Genomic DNA, 15,150 nt, shown 5'->3' on the forward strand with positions numbered 1-15,150 from the left:
TCAAATATTCCATTCATAAAAACTGGTTTTTCATGTGTCTAGTCCACATTTGCAGTAGGCAACAAAAATGGACTTTTTACCAGTCAAATTTCATCCTTCTTAGTTGATAAACTGGAAACCAGTCCACAGTGTAGTCAGTGTTGGGTCCAGAGTTCTTGAGTCATAGGAGTAGTAATTGATGATTTATTAACATGGAACGCACATTCTCTTTGGAGCCCAAAATGTGCTAGATGAGAAAGCTCTCCAAACACTCTCGAGTGCATTGATCTTGCCGTACCTCACCGATTGTGTCGAATTTGGGGAAACGAATACAAATCCCACCTGCATCCTCTGATGATCCTTCAAAAGAAAGCGATTAGGATTATCCACAAAGCATCATATAGAGCACACACAAATGAGCTTTACATCAAATCTAAGTTTTTAAAATTTTATGATTTGATACACTTCAAAACTGTCCAGATGATGTACAAGGCCCATTCAAATTGTCTTCCGCACAACTTACAAATTCGCTTCCAAGCGAGGGAATCTAATTATGATTTGAGATGTGTTTAACCATGTGTTTAACTATAGCCATGGGAGAACCACTTTAAAATAATTTTTGATTCGTAACATTGGGGCCCGCCTCTGGAATGCTCTAGACCCCGCACTGACCAACACGGGGACCCTAGTAGCCTTTAAAAGAACATATAAGGAGCTTATTCTAAGTCGCTATCGAGACTGACCTCCAGTATGGAAAAAAACAACTGCACGAGGGTCAAATTAGGGTGTTCTGCCAGACACACAGACACCACATAGTGTTCCCATAACAAAAAGTGGAGGAATTTCAGAGACTAAAGATAAGGTCGTCATAACATGCTTCAACAATCAGCTCTGTCGCAAAGACAGAACATTATTCCATCTGCTGACATACGCGAATGCTGTCGAGTTTTTATTAAATCTGTAGCAATTTTTGTGTCATGGACCTGCTTAACTGGTCACTAAGTACTTTGGACATGATTTTCTCAACAATGCCACCTACATCGAGCCAACGCCCATGTCCGGCCAACACTTTCACGTCTGGATTTTAATCAATGACTGTTGGGAAGATAATTCATGTGTAAAATAAATAAATAAATAAATATAATACTGTACAGTGATACCTCAGCTCACGAACATAATTGGTTCCCAGAAAGTGTGTGTAAGGCGAAAAGTTCGTCTTCCGAACATTTATTTCCCATAAGAAACCATTAAAATGAGAATAATCCGTTCCCAGGTCCCCATAAAACATAATTTTCTACTAAATAAGCCTTAAAACTACACAAAAATATACCTTATTTTATGTATAATAAATGTGCTATTAGTATTATAATTAAAGAAATAAACTGTACTGTATAATAAAGTCGTTTTATTTACCTTTGTGATGGTAGTTGATGGCTTGATGGAATGGAGTGGGAGGAGGAGGGAGGGAGTTACTGTTTGGAAGGAGAGTCACCTTCCATAAGGACTGTAGGTAACTCAACCTCCGGTGTGCCACACACGCACCCTTAATAGCTTCCTTGTTCTTAAGGATGGTAGCAATGGTAGACTTGGCTTACTGGTACTGGGACGCTAAGTCACACAAACGCACACCTCGTTCGTGTTTTTCAATGATCTCCTTCTTCTGCTCGATCGTAATTTTCTTTAATGTCTTCTTAGGCTTAACACTAGCCTGTGGTGGGGTCTTTTTCGGTCCCATAATAGCAAAAGTACACTCAATATGGTCCAAAATGTCTATCAAACACAAACCACGTCCGCATCCAACGAAAGGGAGGGGACGAACTGGGACGCCGTGAGCGTGCGTCAGCTTCTCGTGGCGCTGTTCGACCGCGTGGTTTGGTTCGTCCGCCGAAAACTAGTTCGTCAGCAGAGACTAAATGCTCGCCAATTTAATGTTCTTGAAGCGAAAAGTTTGTGAGCTTAAGCGTGAGGTATCACTGTACTTTTATCACAATGTGAAATTCCTACTCTATCATTCAAAGATTTGCGTCCTTTGGTTTAAGGGGGACGGGATTTAAGAAGCCCAGGCATCTCCCGTCAGCCCTTGTCTTTTCTTCGGGTTAATCTTATCACAATGCTATCTTGTAACTGTCAATGATACCGATGATGATGACAATAAACAATAAAGAAAAAGACTGGGAAGCCTATTTTAGTGTAATGGTTCATCTTGCTGATTTATTTGCATCAACCTCTACTCAAGTACAAAGTTTTCTGTCCTGTAATTCAGTGGTCCCCAAGCACCGGTAGCGGTCCATGGCATGTTTGCTACCGGGCCGCAGAGAAATAGATAATTTCTTAACGACTGGAATCTGGCCTGTGGCTCTTGACACATCAATATCCTTGTCTACTCTATAGACTATTCCGAGTAAAGTTGGCCGCAATTACTAGGGTGTTTGCACACCTACAGTGTAGCGCCAGTCAATGTAAACAGTAACTTTAGCTGCTGTTGGCTGTGTGCTGCGGGCGGAGACGTCTTTGGACAGTTTTTTCGTGGGGAAAAGGCCACCTGCTGAGCCAGAAAAGGAGCCTACAACCAAGTCCATTCTGCATAATCTGTGGCTAAAAGCTACCAAACGAGGCAACAAAACCGAATGCACTGAGAGAATCATACCTCATGGCGAAGCGTATAGCTAAAGCTAAGAAACCTTTCAGGATTGGAGAAGAACTTATTATGCTTGCGACCACAGATATTGCCAACACGTTTTAGGAGAGGCCGCTGTTACAAAAAGGTTGATTCAGTGTATGGTGAGTGACGTTTTCCCTGTACGAAATATTAGTTTTTAGCCTCGATGTGTTATTTTGTATTTACTGTCATTTTCTGCCACGCATTGCTGGTCCGTGAAAAAAGGCCCACATTACACCGGTCCGTGGTGCAAAAAAGGTTGGGGACCACTGCTGTAATTAACCAGTAGCAAGGTTGAGAGTCTGGGGAAACTGGTGCTACAATTCGTTCTTTTAAACGAAACTGACTTCGTAACGTGTTCTACAAAATTGATTGGTAATAGCCAGTCATTCATTTTCCGTACCACTTATCCTCTCCATGGTTGCGATGTTGTTGGAGCCTGTTGCTAGCCAATCCCAGGGCACATACGCTATAGACCAACTACCTTTCGCACACACATTCGAGCTGGGCGGTTTACCTAAAATTTACCGTTACCAAGATCGTATGCGATGACCGATGTAATATTTTGATATTTTGAACATGTCGGGAAATTTGTTTTTTTCTTTTTTTTAATGATACGAAAAGTCTTTTAAGCCCACTTTGACTGTGTGTTTCTCGACTGTGCTCATTCCCCTATAAGAAAGCAGCCAATGTGCTGACGTGTGAAGTCACGTGGCTATCAGGAAATCAAACAAACAGAAGCCTGGTACGCTAACTCTAGCGGCTAACGCTACAAGTGAATGGGATGGAGTTGGATAATCGTTAATCGGCTACTGGTAGCCAGTCCACAGGCATTTCGATTATAGCATTAGTCGACGCTCATAGTGTGGTGCCAAGAAAGTCGCCATCACCACCTGTGACAGCGGTTCTTACCTTGTTGAAGCGGCTGAACTTAATGAGTGGGTTAGGGATGGACTGCATCAAGCAATCAGTATGTCACATTATTTATATCTGTGTGTGTTGAGGGCTGGGGGGAATTTCTCTGATAGCTTTTATGATGGTAAAGTATAATCCAACATTATGGCCTCTAATATTGCCGTTTAATGACCACAGCTATTTTTCTGTATGTGCTTGCTTTATTCGGTGTCATTACTGCCATCATAAAATCTTAAATGTTTTAATGGGGGAGTGCATGCGTACACATATTTTAGAAAATGCTCTGGAAAACAAATACCTGAAACCTTGAAGTAAACACTTGTGTTTCGTAATCCTGTCTCAGCAGCCTTTAACAATAAGTTGTCTGAAACTCAGGCCTCTGAATTGCACTGTTTAAGCCCCTCTTGCTGTAAGTCATTTGTGTTACAATTACATTTTTGCACAGTGGCCATAATGATATTTATAAAGTTGTACATTGATTTAAGTCATACAAGCTGTTATAAATGTTCATACTTGAATGCTTATTGTTTACAAGATATTTTATATACAGTACTTAATGTTTAGACTGCATGTGCAACTGTTAAATATGTTAAATTGAAAGCTAGTAACTAAATCAACGAGAAACGGTCCATTTCATGCATTGATTCAGATTTTCAAATTGTATAACAGTCCGCCCAGGCGAATTTATCATCATTAATCGTGAGGTAAATCTGCTCAATTCACCATGATAAGTACTTAAGGCCATATCGCCCAGCCCCAACACACATTCACACCTATACAGAGAGGACATCTGCGGCTTATAGTCCAGTGCGGCTTATCAATGAACAAATGCTGTTTTCATGTCAAATTTGGTGGGTTGCGGCTTATAGTCAGGTGCGCCTTATAGTGCGAAATTTTCGGTAATTCGTTATCTGCTAACTGACATCGATGGCCATCGAAGACATTGCTGTCAATAGCATCAAAAAGTCAAATGTCTTTTCTTCAAAACGTCATTATAATTAAAAATTAGGGCTGTCAAACGATTAAAATTTTTAATCGAGTTAATTACAGCTTAAAAATTAATTAATCGTAATTAATCGCAATTAATCGCAATTCAAACCATCTATAAAATATGCCATATTTTTCTGTAAATTATATATATATTGTGTAAAATAAATTGTTGGAATGGAAAGATAAGACACAAGATGGATAAATACATTGAACATACGGTACATAAGGACTGCAGTGGGCATTTCACTCTACTGTCATTTAAATCTGTCTGTGCTGTCCTCACTCCGAAGCGTCTACTTTTTCCAAAGCTAGACAGCTAGTGAACGATGCCTTAAAAATCAGACTTCATCCTTTTTCATCTGATTTATTAATAAAATTGCCTCAAACCATTGTCCTCTTTAGACCGTCGTCGTAAAACTACAAAAAAAAGTACACAAGCATTGCATTAGCAACAACGTTAGCTTAGCACGCTATACAGGTTCACTAAACATAAACAAAAAGCGTCTCATACAAAAAAATATAACATTTCGCTTACTAACATAATATGTACATTCTTTACAACAACCATACTTACGGACAAATCTTGTCCAAGGATCATATAAGCACAACATTACAACGTAGGCGTCAGCCCGAGACGTCATGCAGCCATATTGAACTGGCAAGAAAACAATAAACCATGTCGCAAAGCGACCACAAGAGTTCGCTGTTAGGCAGCACAAAAAGCCTTGCTGTAAAACTTACCAAAAGGCAGAATACTGTCTGAGCGGGACATGTGCGTTAATTGCGTCAAATATTTTAACGTGCTTAATTTAAAAAAATAATTACCGCCCGTTAATGCGATAATTTTGACAGCCCTATTAAAAATACATAAAATGTTACAAATGTATTAGTTTGAAAACAATTCTTTGGTCATAAAAATATTAATCTCTGAAAATGTCTAAAATTTAAACAAAATTTACTTTCATACATACGGCTAATGTAACATCACTCGTTGTCTGTCGGCAATGTAAGACAAACACTATAAAACCAAAGAAAACCAAAGCAAAAAATGTATGATACTAATCATTTAGATGAGTAATTCACGGCTTCTCTTTCCATTCATGATAGTCTTTTGTGCTGCCATACAACAGAAAAAGCCATTCTCCATTAAGCCATTAAGTTGCTCACTGAACTGGACTCTTTTGACTTGCTGAGATATATCTAGAAAGTAGTTTCAGATCTATTTTTCGCAGCATAATCCACTCCCACATACTGCAATCATCTCTTTCTTCCCACAGCATCTCCATCATGCCTATCTACAATTACATTCTCCACTGGGGGGGAAAGCCCACGCGGGTGTTGACGGGGGGGCGGGAGAAACGGAGGCAGCGAGAAGACAAATAAGATGAAGATGCACACTTCTGGAGGGGTCAGAAGGGTTAGGAGTATTACTACGATGGGTGTATTACTTCCTGGACTCCCTTGGAGGGGATCCGAGGAATCTGTCTGGAGCAGAATCCAAGAGAAATTGTAGTTTTTGCCCTCTAGACAGGAAGTGGCAAGAATGTCATACCTCCTTCGATTAATCACCTCCTCTGAAGGAATACCAGCTGTCCTTCCCGTTTGGAGTTGCACAACACACGATATGTTGAATGGTCGGAAATACTATCAACACGGACTCATCTTCGTCAAATGACAGATGACATCCTGGCTGGAATCTGCAGCTGCAAAGTTGTTGTTCCTCATCTCGTTGTTAGCGTAGCGCAGTAGCTTTGTTGATATGCTGCAGATGGATGGCTTGTCAGAGCAAAATTTACACTTGGGGCTTCTCTGATTTCTCCTCAAAAATCACTGTCAATGTGTATATTAAACATTCTGCACCAATTATTGTTTGTTTTCCAAAAATTGCCGTCCTATAATTATGCTTTTTTTGTTGTTTTTTTACTCCCGGTGGACAACAGGCAATAGTATACTTCACTCAGCTGCAGACAGCGTGACGAGTGCCGTGCAGAAGGCCAGCCAAGCTCTGAACGAGCGAGGTGAGCGACTGGGCCGAGCCGAGGAGAGGACAGCGGACATGATGAACAGCGCTGAACAATTCGCTGTCACAGCACATAAGGTGAGGCTGTAGTTGCATTTGATGTGTGATCCAATGCGAGAAGTGGCCTTGAATAGCAAAAAAAATGCAGGTAATTGTCACCCAAGCTTTTGCTTTTATCTCAAGGAAAAAATCAGCTAGAGCATGTGTACATTTCTCTCACGGCATTAAAACTAAGCTTGAGAACGATAAACCGTTACGACCGGATATCCGGTTTTACAGGTGAGAGATACAGCTGTATCAATAGTAAAGTTACCATTCGACAGTAATTAGCCATTAAATATTCAACGAACCAATAGTAGAGATAGAATTCGGCTATCGCGAGGACGAGAATCGGCTTCTAATGCCTAGTTTAATGCATTGCTTAATATGATAATAATTTAGCTTTTACCTCACATGCTGCGTTTGTGTCATTCACCACACAGCGCACGTACGTTGTGACCGCCGTCGTGGTTGCCTCAACTTCCCATTCATTTGGGCAGAACATCTGCCCAAATGTCATCACCGTCATTACCCGATCGTCACGGGCGTGTCATAACAACGCGAGAGCTAACAAAACCACTGTAACTCACGCTCCGTAGCGTTTTCTTCACAGCCCAAAACGAAACTAATAGTGGCAACGAAGCAACATGCTTAAACAATGGACAGTTTGCGCACCACGCCAGCGACGTGCAGCGATTGATTTTCAACGCACCCAAGAAAGCAAAAGTCGGACTTTGAAGTGACGAAGGCAGCCAGATCTCTTCGCATGGGACAGAGCTAGTGTGAAGTGTGAAGCGGTACAGAGATCGTGAGTTTTTAACACTGAAAAATAACCCACTACAATGTTGGAAAGGGCGGCATATTGTGTCCACGAAACTCCAGTCTACTTAAACGTGAACATGTGGATTAGTTGATCTTCCTCAAGAAAAATCTGCCCTTCAAAAAAGATAAAGACAGTGATGAGCAATAAAAAAATGTGGAAGCACAGGCATAAGTGAATGACTGCTGTGTATAAGGTTAAAGTAATGATTATAGACCTGTTTGTCTAAAATGCCATGTTTTTATTCTCCCAGTTATACCAGTGGTAAAGCATAATTTGTTATTTATTTATGATAACACTTGCAGGTTTAATTTTTTTTCTAGAGCTGCTGCATATAATTAATATTTTTTGCTTGTAAGATGTTTACGTTGAAAGATTGCACTTAAATTACTTACCTATTGTGTTAAAAAAAACACCAGGAAATGCAGTAATTAAATTACTGCACTTTATTGTTGTCTGTCACTGGAGTTTTATTATCAATCCTATCCAACAAAAATGACGGTCATATAGTAAGCCTTATTTTTTTTTCTCATAAAAAAATAAAACATAACATTGGTATGAAATTTTGTTTAATTTTGCTCTTAAGAAATGTGATCTTTTTTATATTTTTAAAATACTGTACAAACACAGACAACAAATGTTTATTATCGTATCGTTTTCACTCTGTATCAAACCGTATCGTTCTTAAACTGTATCGAATAGCTCGGCCTTAAAAATGAATCGTTTTTTAATTGAATCGTAACCTGTGTATCTAGATACATATCGAATCGGCTTCATGCCAGAGATTCCCAACCCTAATTAAAACCCCCTTTCACACATACCTAAACACCGTTAAGATCCCGGGATTTAAACGGGTAGTCCTTATGTGTGAAAGCAAATTCGCATGTCGACTGACACGGAGGTGACGTGGACATTTATACAGTTGCGTCTTAGTATAATGTCCGAGACTTTCCCCGAAGCGGTATGTGTGAAAGCAGGCGTTAAATTCCCTAGTCACAGCACAATGGCTGATGACGTAAATATCATGGCGGGTCGATTGTCATTCCGTCTTTTTTCGCGGTAAGACGAAAAGTGGTAAACGAACATCGCAATTATCAACATGGCAAACTGTAAATAGCAATATTGAACTGAAAACGAAATTAAATTGCTACTGGATCGTAAAGCTATGGAAAAGAGTCAATCGTTCATCTTTGGAACTGTGTGGTTAATTTTGTTGCCGATGCCGATCAAAAAGGACTTAATGTCCAGGTTATAAAACCGTGCCAGCCGCCCTTCCTGCACAGAGTCGGCAACACAGGACAAGTCTGTGAAAGTGTCCAACCTGCGTTATTCCCGGGATATCGCTCCATGTGTCAGGCATGAAAATCTCTCACCGTTCGGCGAAATTCGCCGTTTTACAGTAAAAAAGGTTGACCTATGTGAATCGTGTATATCCGTGGAGAAAATTTTACGTAATTGGGGGAGGGTCGGAGGAATTGGTGCTTCCTGCAGATCACTGAAACTGTGTGGGTCGAGCAGAGCTGTCCCGACTCGTCATCGATGACGTAAATTGACGAGTAGGGCTGTCCCAAACGACTAATTTCCTCCCGATTAGTCAGCCGACTATTTTTACGATTAGTCGACTAATCTAATAATTTTTTTTTTTTACTACTTTAATAATGAAATTTTTGTTGAAGCTTATTAATTCACAAAAAACATTTTGGAACACCTAAATTCTTTATTAACGTATAAATAAATAAAATATCAATAATAAATTACAAACAATGAGGTCAAATGCTGCTGGCATTAACTAGTGTGAAAAAAATGTAAACGGAAACACTAAGACTTCACCTCTTTAACAGGAGTCAAAACAATTCTTACTCTTTTTGTGGTACGTCATTGTCTATATACTGTATTTCTAAATGTTAAAATGAATTGAAATGTCCCGGACAACCATTTTCAGAATACTTTGTGTGAGTTCAGATGCTTTTTCTGGTGTGCATGCCGCATTTTTGGGGGATAGGAAAAACTGTTCAACTTTTGTTTGTTTTAACCTGAAAATAGATAAAGTAGAGGGCACACTGAAATATTACCACAATTATTTTGAATGAAAGGCACACATACCCACAGTAACAAAAATTACAGTGCCTTGCAAAAGTATTCGGCCCCCTTGAATCTTGCAACCTTTCGCCACATTTCAGGCTTCAAACATAAAAATATGAAATTTAATTTTTTTGTCAAGAATCAACAACAAGTGGGACACAATCGTGACGTGGAACAACATTTATTGGATAATTTAAACTTTTTTAACAAATAAAAAACTGAAAAGTGGGGCGTGCAATATTATTCGGCCCCTTTACTTTCAGTGCAGCAAACTCACTCCAGAAGTTCAGTGAGGATCTCTGAATGATCCAATGTTGTCCTAAATGACCGATGATGATAAATAGAATCCACCTGTGTGTAATCAAGTCTCCGTATAAATGCACCTGCTCTGTGATTGTCTCAGGGTTCTGTTTAAAGTGCAGAGAGCATTATGAAAACCAAGGAACACACCAGGCAGGTCCGAGATACTGTTGTGGAGAAGGTTAAAGCTGGATTTGGATACAAAAAGATTTCCCAAGCTTTAAACATCTCAAGGAGCACTGTGCAAGCCATCATATTGAAATGGAAGGAGCATCAGACCACTGCAAATCTACCAAGACCCGGCCGTCCTTCCAAACTTTCTTCTCAAACAAGGAGAAAACTGATCAGAGATGCAGCCAAGAGGCCCATGATCACTCTGGATGAACTGCAGAGATCTACAGCTGAGGTGGGAGAGTCTGTCCATAGGACAACAATCAGTCGTACACTGCACAAATCTGGCCTTTATGGAAGAGTGGCAAGAAGAAAGCCATTTCTCAAAGATATCCATAAAAAGTCTCCTTTAAAGTTTGCCACAAGCCACCTGGGAGACACACCAAACATGTGGAAGAAGGTGCTCTGGTCAGATGAAACCAAAATTGAACTTTTTGGCCACAATGCAAAACGATATGTTTGGCGTAAAAGCAACACAGCTCATCACCCTGAACACACCATCCCCACTGTCAAACATGGTGGTGGCAGCATCATGGTTTGGGCCTGCTTTTCTTCAGCAGGGACAGGGAAGATGGTTAAAATTGACGGGAAGATGGATGCAGCCAAATACAGGAACATTCTGGAAGAAAACCTGTTGGTATCTGCACAAGACCTGAGACTGGGACGGAGATTTATCTTCCAACAGGACAATGATCCAAAACATAAAGCCAAATCTACAATGGAATGGTTCAAAAATAAACGTATCCAGGTGTTAGAATGGCCAAGTCAAAGTCCAGACCTGAATCCAATCGAGAATCTGTGGAAAGAGCTGAAGACTGCTGTTCACAAACACTTTCCATCCAACCTCACTGAGCTCGAGCTGTTTTGCAAGGAAGACTGGGCAAGAATGTCAGTCTCTCGATGTGCAAAACTGATAGAAACATACCCCAAGCGACTTGCAGCTGTAATTGGAGCAAAAGGTGGCGCTACAAAGTATTAACGCAAGGGGGCCGAATAATATTGCACGCCCCACTTTTCAGTTTTTTATTTGTTAAAAAAGTTTAAATTATCCAATAAATTTTGTTCCACTTCACGATTGTGTCCCACTTGTTGTTGATTCTTGACAAAAAATTAAAATTTTATATCTTTATGTTTGAAGCCTGAAATGTGGCGAAAGGTTGCAAGGTTCAAGGGGGCCGAATACTTTTGCAAGGCACTGTAAATATATAGTATTAATTTTATAGTATACTACTATATGTAAAACTTTATAATATTAAATAAACTAACATTAGTGCAGTCATGGATTACAGTAAGCAGGCCAGTGGTGTTTCCATATATATTTTTATTATATTATGTATAAGGATATATGTATATATTTTCCCCAAGTGGGAGCTTCCATGATCTTAATAAATTTAATAATAATTTAAAAAATATATATATTTAAATTAATTATTTTATTAAACAAAAATGCACGTTGATACGACGCACATAAAGGCAACTTCCATTTTTAAAAAATCGTTACAAAGTTGTATGGACTTACAATCTGCTTGCTTGTTGGTTCGTGTTGTCTTCGAAAATTACACTTGTGTGTCGGCGCTTCAAGGGTTCGTTCATAGCCGACGTGCTACCGTGGTATGCGAGCTCAGCTTAGCAAAGAGTACACAAAGTGGCACCCTCCATATTTTCCTTGAAATAATTCCAGGCTCTGGCTATTCTGGTCCACTTTTTTGGCTTTATGCCGCTTTCACGTGTTACCAACTCTGCCCTTTTTGGAAATTGGCGGTGTTTTCAACTCCTCACCAGCGATTCACTTGGCTCGTTGTCGTCGGTTCGTCTGGGTTCGTCCGATTTCCTCCTCAGGAAAGCGGCGGCGTGCATAAAAACACCGAGAGGCGTCGGGTGGCTCTTTAAGGATACTTTTATTGACCAAAACAAAAACATGGGGGATGAAGCCACTCAACTCAGCGCTACCCGCGCACTTTTCCCAACTCACCGATCTCGCTCCCTCTCTCTCGCTCGCTCGCCCACTTTCTTCCTCTTTGCTCAATCTGACAACGCCGGTCACATTGAAATAACAGCGGCCCCCATGGGAGTGCCAGTAACAACCGCCTGTATCGCAAGCACCCGCCATTCTAAACTTTATTCGCATGTAATTTTTTTAAACCCGTCATTACCCGTCGACGGTATGTTTTGCCCGTCGACGCATTTACGTCATTGATGACGTCGACTAATCTGGACAGCTCTATTGACGAGCATGACATCCTTTCGACGGTTAATGAAGGGTTAAAAGAATACATCCGTGAAAAGTTCAGAATGTTGGACGCTTGGTATGCAAGCGGGGAAAGCGGCACAAAGCCAGAGAAGCGCAGCAGATTGGCCAAAACGTTGACTTATTTCAAGAAAACAAAGGAGAGTACACTGTTGTGTCCTGTTTCTTCAATGCCAAGCTTGGCTGCACGACGGCTGTGAATGAACACCTAAAGCGCCATCAACCAGTTGTAATTTTGGAAGACGACAGGAGACTATTACAAAGCTAGCAGTTCGTAAGTCCATCTAACTAACGACATGATTTATTGAAGTTGTTAAGCCTGTGGCAGTCTTTTCCAAAATGCAATTGTGATTAAAAGGTGACACTTCAAACAGAAAAAAATCGCTGATGCTAGAATTTATTTATTTTTTATAAGAATAGTTTTGAATCATGTTGGAAAGGCGAAGTCAGTGTTCTGAATCTGTTTACATTCCATTCTTTTGCACTAATGTATCAGCATTTGACCTCTTTGTTTATTTGTTATTTATTGTTGTTATTTGCGTATTTATTTGTACTTTAATAAAGAATTTAAGTGTTCCAAAATGTTTTTGTGAATTAATAAGCGTCAACAAAAATGTCATTGCTAAATTAGTTTAAAAAAAAAGGGGGGGGGGGGGGGCGAAGAAAATTATTAGATTAGTCGACTAATCGTAAAAACAGTCGGCTGACTAATCGGGAGAAAATTAGTCGTTTGGGACAGCTTTAGTTGTACAGTCCACACCCTTCTCACCTTTTTAACCCTTGACCCATTTTTAATGCCTTATGTATGAAAGCAATGGCGCAGATAAATCCCGCATCGCCTTACACGGGAATTTACCGGGGTATAAGCCTGAAAGGGTCTAAAGAGAGTAATAACTAAGTCTGTGCGTCCCCTCATTTACACTTAGGATGCTTCCTTGCCCTCTGTTCATTCCATATCTTCCCCATGTACTTCACATGCTGTTTAATTTAGCCATTAACATGCAAAATGACCAAAAAAAAACAATTTACTGTGTGGCTGATTATGATGGTTGCACAGCAGGTGTCTGTCTGATGGCGCTATGCACCACAGGCCACCCAGGCCGCCCTTGTTTTCACTTTGGAAGGCTTAGTTATGTTGTACGACATTACACACCCAGTGATGACATTTGAATTCAGCATTAGTGTTTAAATATTGTCAAAGTGTACTGTAAAAAGCCATCAGAAGGACCTTTTTATTAAAGGTGTAACAGTACATGTATTTATATAAGGGCTGTCAAACGATTAAAATTTTTAATCGAGTTAATTACAGCTTAAAAATTAATTAATCGCAATTAATCGCAATTCAAACCATCTATAAAATATGCCATATTTTTATGTAAATTATTGTTGGAATGGAAACATAAGACACATGACGGATATATACATACAACATACTGTACATCAGTACTGTATTTGTTTATTGTAACAATAAATCCACAAATGGCATCATTAACATTCTTTCTGTTAAAGTGATCCACGGATAGAAAGACTTGTAGTTCTTAAACGATAAATGTTATAGTTACAAGTTATAGTAATTCTATATTAAAGCCCCTCTTCATGTTTTCGTTTTAATAAAATTTGTAAAATTTTCAATCAAAAGTAGAGTTAATATAATAATAATGAGAATAAAAATAACAATAATAAAAATAGAGTGAAAAGTTTTACGTGTATTTTGCATAGCTAAATTGATATGGAATGCCAGTTTATTTAGCATTGTTGTTTAACTGTGTCAGAATAGGGCCTCATTACTATAGACTGAAGTGCTTTTCTTTTTGAGAACATTTTTTTTTTTGAGAGATAGGAATATTATTTTTGTTGTGCTTTCACTAAAGGATACTTATGTTTGTTGTGAAGGAGAAGCTTATGCCAATAAACGGCGCGCCTGTGTCCACTCGCCTTTACTGTATAACATATACAGTGGGGAGAACAAGTATTTGATACACTGCCAAAACCCATTGGCAGTGTATCAAATACTTGTTCTCCCCACTGTATCTGTACATATCTTACCCAAAATAAAACAAGAGACACATAATTGCCACTAAAAGAAAGAAAACTTACCGAAATATGTGTGGAGCACAAATAGCAATTTGCATTGCATTGTGAATACAGCATAAACGTCTCACAACTACTAATTCTCCCACGTTTAGAAGACATGAGTATGGAACGGCGCTGCCCCCAAGCGGCCGGTGGCATTCTCTTCACTCTTAATGTCCATAAATGGCCTCATTGTAATGTTTGAGGCAATATGCCAGCGGGTGCGTTAATTGCGTCAAATATTTTAATGTGATTAATTTAAAAAATTAATTAACGCCCGTTAACGCGATAATTTTGACAGCCCTAATTTGTATTAAACAGTTTTGGTACGTGGTGCTCGGTTCGGAACAGAGGCGTACCGACAGTGTTGTTAATAACGGCGTTACAATATAACGGCGTTACTAACGGCGTTATTTTTTTCAGTAGTGGGTAATCTAATTACTTTTCTCATCTTGGCAACGCCGTTACCGTTACTGAGGACGGAAAGGCATGCGTTACTATGCGTTACTATATTGGTCGAAAAGTCTGAGGGAGACGGACTCACCGAGACGACAGAGCAGAGCAGGAGTAGGGAGGAGGCAAGTAAGTTGTGACGCCGAGCAAACTCGATGCTAGGTAGCTCCAATAATACATGTTGTAGCCGATAGCCTACAAACTACGCCCGCATGCTAGGGTAGACATGGTAGATATCACATGTACTGTACATAGATATAACTAGATGCAAAATGACAGACATGGCACTAAATGAGTTAGTAGACAGCCGCCATCTTAAAGCAGTAGGCTTTTTAGGACGGCTCTGTTGTAGAGAACCTTCCTAGCGAACCTAAGTAACTTTTTATCTAAAATACTTCTAA

The 15,150-nt window shown here is 39.7% G+C and overlaps 1 protein-coding gene across 1 annotated transcript in view; it reads left to right on the top strand.

Annotated features, from left to right (window-relative positions):
- The window catches only part of stxbp6 (syntaxin binding protein 6 (amisyn)), a 147,830-nt gene that overhangs the window by 122,740 nt on the left and 9,940 nt on the right, over positions 1 to 15,150 (top strand). Inside the window, exon 5 of the mRNA XM_057858641.1 lies at positions 6,484 to 6,641. Within this exon, the coding sequence (XP_057714624.1) occupies positions 6,484 to 6,641 (158 nt within the window). The remainder of the gene's footprint in view (positions 1 to 6,483; positions 6,642 to 15,150) is intronic.

Source organism: Corythoichthys intestinalis, chromosome 15, assembly GCF_030265065.1.
Source record: "Corythoichthys intestinalis isolate RoL2023-P3 chromosome 15, ASM3026506v1, whole genome shotgun sequence".
Classification (NCBI taxonomy): Eukaryota; Metazoa; Chordata; class Actinopteri; order Syngnathiformes; family Syngnathidae; genus Corythoichthys; species Corythoichthys intestinalis.